Raw genomic sequence first — 6,723 nt, 5'->3', positions numbered from 1 at the left:
ATCAGCTTGTAGAGTGTGATGAAGTCTTTGAAAATAGTTGAAAAAATTGTGTTTTACATAGTTGGAAATGGAGGCAGAGAAATGAGAGAGGGAGAGATCTGGCTCCCATTGAAACCAGAGCCCACCACTTCAGGCAGGGCAGGGTAGTGGTTAAGAGTGTGTGTCTGTTGGAGTTGCTGAGTTCAGATCCCTGCTTTGCTACTTACTAGATGCATTGCATTGGGCAAGTGACTTATAGAGGCTTAGCTTAGAAAAGTAGGATTTGCTAATAGTGTCAAAACCTTACAGGGCAGTCCAGAGAATTTAGAGACAAGACACACAGTGCTGGCACAGAGTTAAACAATCAACAGTTGTTAATCATTATTCTGGTCTCATGGTGCTCACTTCCTGGAAATATCTGTCTAATTCAACATCTAAGGCTGGAAGGAATGATGCTCATAAAGGACTAGGAAGAGGCTTAGTCATGTTCAGTATATAGAGAATAAAACAATCTCCAAATGTGAGCCCTTTCAACACGGTGCTTTATTGGAGGGTACAGCGTAAGGTGAAAGCCATAGGGATGATGATTTCCAGAGGGAATACTCAGTCCTGACAGTACTTCTTGGTGTCCAGGTTCTTGTGCTCCTTGTTGTATGGGGCCTTTGAAAAGCAGATGGCAGCATTGCGGTCGCAATTGCAGATGAAGGCCTGGCACTCTTTGTTTTTGCCTAGAAAAGAGCAAGAGGAGAGGACTGAGCCAAGGTGGATCCTGCTTTGTACAATCCAGGGGCAGGAAGAATTAACCGGAGTAATTCAGTGGCCATTCCATTGGTGCACATTCAGGGCTGACAGATTAAGCAAATAAAAATACCAGAATTTCAGCTAAACAATGAATGCAATGCTTGGGACAAAGGCTACGACATTGCTCATTGTCTATCTTAAAGTCAAATTTAACTGGGCAACCTGTGATTTATCTGGAGATCCTAGGTGTGATGGTTGCCTTTTGGAAAAGTCTTGTCTATTTCATACCCTTAAATGAGCTCACTGCTTTTAAAACCCATATAGCTATAGATCTCTGATAGCCTAGGCAAACAATTATAAACCACATGGAAAACACTAAAACATACACTTAAGGCAGCAAAGCATTGTACATTTCAACGTAGTGAAGTTTAGTAACCCAATTGCTCTACTTTAAAGCACATATTTTTAAAATTACAGAATAGCATTACAATAGAATATTATACAGACATTTAAAAGAATCAAGTATGTCTGTATGTGGAAACATTTCCAAGATATTTTATTAGAGGAAGAAATAACTAGGAAATCCTTAAAAATTTGAAGATATCTATCTATCTATCTATCTATCTATCTATCTATCTATCTATCTATATAACTGGTTATCTTTGGGTAGTAGGATTACAAGTGCCTTCCACTTTTCATGATGTATATTTCTGTAGAGTTTGAAATTACATTATTTTTTTGCCTTGTTTACTTTTGTAACCAAAAGAAATAGTACAGATAACATTTAAAATGCATTTGAATTTTATTATCCATAATTTAATTGTGTATCTCTGCTTACCTTCAATAATCTTATTAAAATTTTGTTTGTCTCTACTCCTTTCTTTTAAAAATCACAAATGTTTTCTTTGCCCAGCGAACATTCATTGAAGCATAAATTAGCAATTAGATTACAAAGTGAACAATGAGATAATTACTTAGCAAGTTATTGTTAATTAATATGAACAAACACCCTGTGATGCAGGCTTTTTGACCTGGTGGGTGGGGGAGGGCAGCTACATTAAAAAGAAATTATTTGTAAAAATATATGTGTGTGAGAGTAAGTATGTTTCCCCTGGGGAGAGGCTCCAGAGCTTTCATCCGATTTGTAAGGAAGTCCGGAATCCATAGCAAGGAAACTTTGCCAGTCAAGTTGTAGTGTAAAGATATGAGTTCCCATATATTTGACTTTCCAATGTGGAGCAGAACCTGTTAGCAGGGGACTATGTAAGCAAATTAAGCCACATTATGCAGCAATTAAAGGAATAACAATGGAGACTATGGGGGAATACAGGAAAATGGTCATAATATAGTGATAAGTGAGAAAAAGCAGAATGCAAGGTCGTATCCAGCCTCTGCCTTCATCAAATATTTACTGAGCACCTACTACATGCCAAGCACTGCTCTAGATTCTGGAGATATAGCAGTTAAGAAAACAGATAGCAATCCCTGTTCCTATGAATCCCACTTTCCGTTACAGAGATAGAAAATAAAGAACTAAATATATCGGATGTTGATAAATTCTGTGGAGAAAATAAAGCGGAGAGAGAAGACAGAATGCTGGAGAGATGAAGGGAGTATGCATGTGATTTTTAAAAATGCAGTGAGGGAAGACCTCACTGAGAAAGCTCATTTGAAGAAAGACCTGGAATAAGGTTGTGACCCAAGCAGATATTCCATGGAAAGTGTTTTGTGAGGAAGGAACAAAGGACTTGAGATTAGGGTTAGGGACGCAGGTGTAGCCACAATTCAAATGGCATAAACCTTAATCCAAAGACAAGGGCAAAAAGGAACATGGCGACATGAAACCATTTATTTCTTAGGATGGTGAGATTCCAGGTAACTTTTTTCTTGGCATGTTTGGATTTGAATTATGGTTATTCCAGTGTTGTTTGTACAGTAGTGACAATACCTTCATCTCTCTGAATTGTCTGTTCTTCAGAACTGCCTTCATGGAGGGACACATTTCACCATGAGAGCTGCAGAACTTAGTGGTTAAGACCAGAGACTTTGAAATCAGAAGTAACTGAGTTCAAATGTCCACCTTATCACTCATAAGCTATGTGATTTGGGGCAAGTGACTATTTTTGAGCCTCAGCTTCCTAACCTGTAAAATGGGGTTAATAAAACCTATCTCATATACACGCCTCACCTAGTAACTGGCATATATTAAGACTTTAATACATGCTAGTTCTGAGCTCTTTTTATGCAATAACAAAGCAGTATAGCATGGCAGTTAAGAGGAGAGGCTTTGGAGTCACATAGACAGACCTGTGTTCAAAACTCAAATGCCACCATTTACGAGCTGTGTGCCCTTGGGCAAATGGCTCAGCCTTTTGAACCTCAGTTTCCTCGTCTGTAAAATGGGGATGATCATGGTACACTTCCTGGCACCAAGAAAATGATCAATAAATTGTGTCTATCGTTACCATTATATTCCCCCTTGCCTACTGAGGGCCTACAAGTCAACAAAAGGGTCAACATACTGCTGCAGGTGATTTCTGAGCCAGAGCAGGAGTATGAGTAGTGTTTGGTATAGGGGTTGTCCAGGAGGAATTTGCAGCTGTCCAGCTTCTTGGCTTGGTCGTAGCACCGGTCATGTATCTGACAGCACCTGGAGAAGGGGAGGGACAGAGCTGAGGCAGGAGAAGGAAGCACAGGGCAGCCGGGCAGCCTGTACCCACTCTCTCAGGAACAAGTGGTGTTTTAGCTGACATGCTCGGGAAGATATTGGCTTTTTGGCGTGAAAAGAATTTAAGTCCTTTTATCATGTTTATTGAAGGAGACTTTAAAAATGGTTGCAGGAATACAGTACGATCATACATTCTGAAGATGACAATTGAGTAGCGGTTGTGATCTGTGTTGCAATGTCCTGCCACTAGAGGGCAGCAACATCCAGTACCTCACATCTGTGACGTTCCTCTTTCCATCCCCAATAGGGAGCATTGGATCCATGGTCCTCTTAGACCATAGTTGTTTATAAGAGGTGAAAATATGTTATTCTTAGCAAATCTGCAAATCCTCTTTCTGTGCCTCCTTCTGAGCTCCTTGGCTTGTGCCCTCCTCCCACAGCACCAGCACTCCACTCTCCCTGCGCTTCAATCACTCACGCGTCTAGTTCATCCACAGGGGTGCCGGATCCACCCAGGCCACAGTAGCAGCCGTAGTTGTTGTAATCTTTCAAGGGGTCGCTCTCTGGCATCGTGCATTTGATCATGTTGCGGAACTGCCACACTGCCCGCGGACTGATGCCGCACTCGACGGCGCCCACTGTAAGAAGATACAGCAGGAGTTCAAAGCTGTCCTGGTTGGCTCTGCCAACACCCCAGGACCCCACCGCCTTCTCAGACCCCACGCTGACCCATCCCACCCCCAGTCCTCCCACCCCCCTACCCCCCATCCTGACCTCTGCCAGTTCTCTCCTCAGAAGAGAGCTGGAGACAGAAACTTGGTAAAGTGATTACAGATTATTTTTTTTATGAAAGCTTAACAATTTTTTTCACTGAGATCAAATTCACATAAAATTCACTATTTTAGCCACTTAAAGTGCACACTTTAGTGGTTTTTCATATGATCACAGAGTTGTGCAAACATCACCACCAATTCCAGAACATTTTCCTCACCCTCCAAAGAACACCCTGTACCCATTAACAAGCTCCCCTTTCCACCCTTTCCACTCTGGCAACCACTTATCTGCTTTCTGTCTCTGTGGATTTGCCTATTCTGAACACCTCAAATAAGTGGAATCATACCATTATGTGGCCTGTGTAACACGGGCTTCTTTCACTTAGCATCATGTTTTTGAGGTTCCTTTAGGTTATAACATATATTAGTACTTCTTCCCTTTTCATAGCTCAATAATCTTCCACTCTATGGATAGCCTGCGTTTTGTTCATTCATCACTTGATGGACATTTGGATTGTTTCTACTTTTTGACTATTGTGAATAGTGCTGCTATGAACATTTGTGTACTGTTGTCACACAGCAGCATGCCCGTCTGTCCCCTCGTGCCTACCCCTAAAAAGAAAGAAGAGTCTGTGAGACTATTCCTTTCAGGGACATTGCTTCACCTTTCTGCTATCTCCTTGTTTGGCCCCAAAGGATGGCTGGGTAGCCAATGATGGGTAAGATTCCTCAAGAAAGGAACGACCTAAGACAGGCACAGTCGTGTGGGGACCACCAGGAGAATTCACGGGTTGATAGAGGTGGGCACAGCCCCCCATCTTTCCCTGTCTAAGGAGAGCGTCTGCCTCTGTGGCTGTATTCCTTCCCACATCCTACTTGGGAAGTGGTTCTAGATGTGATAACATCAGTTCTCCATCTCAGTAAGTTTTCAACATAAAGGCTTTGTCCCCTGGGGAGGTGCAAACAATAATTATTTATACATCATGGGACTTTCGACAGGCAAGGGTGGTTGGTTTGAACCAGTGTTCTGGTATCGTGTATGAGACTCACAGACCCTAGAAAAAACAATGCTACTTTCTTGTATGTGCATCAGTAAAAGCCACAAGGCAGCCCGATTTGGGGCTCTCAGTCCCTTGAGGCTGTGAGACCGTTGGCCCCTGTTTCAAAACTTTCTTGATTTCTGTTTCTTTCTTAACCCTTTGCCGCCCCTTCTCGTTCTCTCACTGCCCGTGTTACGCTGGACGCGACAGTATACTAGTTTTTTGTGTGAACATGCCTTTTCAATGGAGATGGTTTTAAATTATCCCCACTATCTATCTAGCAAATATTTTTGAGCATCTACTATGGGCCAATCACTGACCTAGGAGCTGGAGATACATCATTGAACAAATAAAAGTTCTATAACCTTATTGAGCTTAGATCCTAGTGGGGAAGAAAACCAATAAGCAATAAATGTAATAAATAAGAAAATCAGATATTGTGTTAGAGGGTGGAAAAATTGGAGCAGGGTAAGAACAATCTAAAGTGGGGGGTTGAGTGGGGGATGGTGAGGTTGAGGTGGTGCAGGCAGGAGTGTAAGGAATAGCGAGGAGGCCTCTGTGGCCTCCCATCTTCAACCTCTTTTCTGCCTCAAGGCCCACGTACCTGCTGTTCCCTCTGCCTGGCACACTTGTCATCTTGCTTTTTAAAAGCCTGGAAGATCTTAGTTTAAATGAAACTCCTCAAAAAGGCCCTTCCTACAAATAAAATTTTAAAAAAAGCTTTTCCTGACCACCCAAGCTAAGTGGCTCTTCTGCTATCACTTTTCTTCATTGTCACTTTTTGTCATGTTCTTTGTTTCATAGTACCTCTCACAATCTGTATCCACTTGTTTATTGAATGCCTCTCTTTCAAAGGACCATAAAGTCAAAGACAGGCTTTTATTCTCCAGGGCTGATATTCCCCAGGGGCCTGACACACAGTAGGCACTCAATAAATATATGATGAGTTAAATGAATGAAATAATCAATATGTGAATTAAAGAAAGTGCTTGGCTGGTTGAAAGGTGCCAGCTGTAAGGGGATTTGAGGGAACCCCAAGATGGGAGTTCTTCAGGCCCACAGAGGGTCCTTGATAAAAAATTCAGGTATGGCCAGCCCTGGGACCTGTGCCCCCCTTTCCAGAGGACTAAGACCTTAGCCCATGAAGTGGGTGGTGCGGGAAAGACTTGCCTACCTGTGAGCAGAGCAGCCAGCACAAGGAGTTTCATCCTGTTGTCAAGCTGGTGATGAAAAAAGACTGAGGACACCTAAGGTCTCCCTCCTTATAGTCACCAGGAGGCCCCAAGATAAGGCTGTAGTATTTGCTTTTCTCCCTGCTGACTTCAAGTTGTCCTTGAGTCTGTTACGCGAATAATCCTGATGGACTAGTTAGACCAGCCAGTAAGAGGTCATGGAAGTGGTATATATTGTTCATCAACACTTTTTTTTTTTAAGATTTTTTTCTTATTGGGGAAGGGGAACAGGACTTTATTGGGGAACAGTGTGTACTTCCAGGACTTTTTCCCAAGTCAAGTTGTTGTCC

At 42.3% G+C, this 6,723-nt stretch overlaps 1 protein-coding gene across 1 annotated transcript; it reads right to left on the bottom strand.

Moving 5' to 3' along the window:
* Positions 1–500: 500 nt before the first annotated feature.
* On the bottom strand, positions 501–6,534 carry PLA2G1B (phospholipase A2 group IB). Its single transcript, XM_019727877.3, has 4 exons — positions 6,376–6,534; positions 3,867–4,026; positions 3,243–3,370; positions 501–707 (listed from the first exon to the last, which is right to left on the bottom strand). The coding sequence occupies exons 1-4, from the start codon at positions 6,407–6,409 to the stop codon at positions 583–585; spliced, it is 447 nt and encodes a 148-aa protein (XP_019583436.2). The 5' UTR covers positions 6,410–6,534; the 3' UTR covers positions 501–582.
* Between the last annotated feature and the right edge of the window lie 189 nt (positions 6,535–6,723).

The sequence above is a fragment of the Rhinolophus sinicus genome, chromosome 9 (genome assembly GCF_057876585.1).
Source record: "Rhinolophus sinicus isolate RSI-liver-muscle chromosome 9, RSI-T2T, whole genome shotgun sequence".
NCBI classification, from domain to species: Eukaryota; Metazoa; Chordata; class Mammalia; order Chiroptera; family Rhinolophidae; genus Rhinolophus; species Rhinolophus sinicus.
This window is presented reverse-complemented; position numbering and strand designations above follow the sequence as displayed.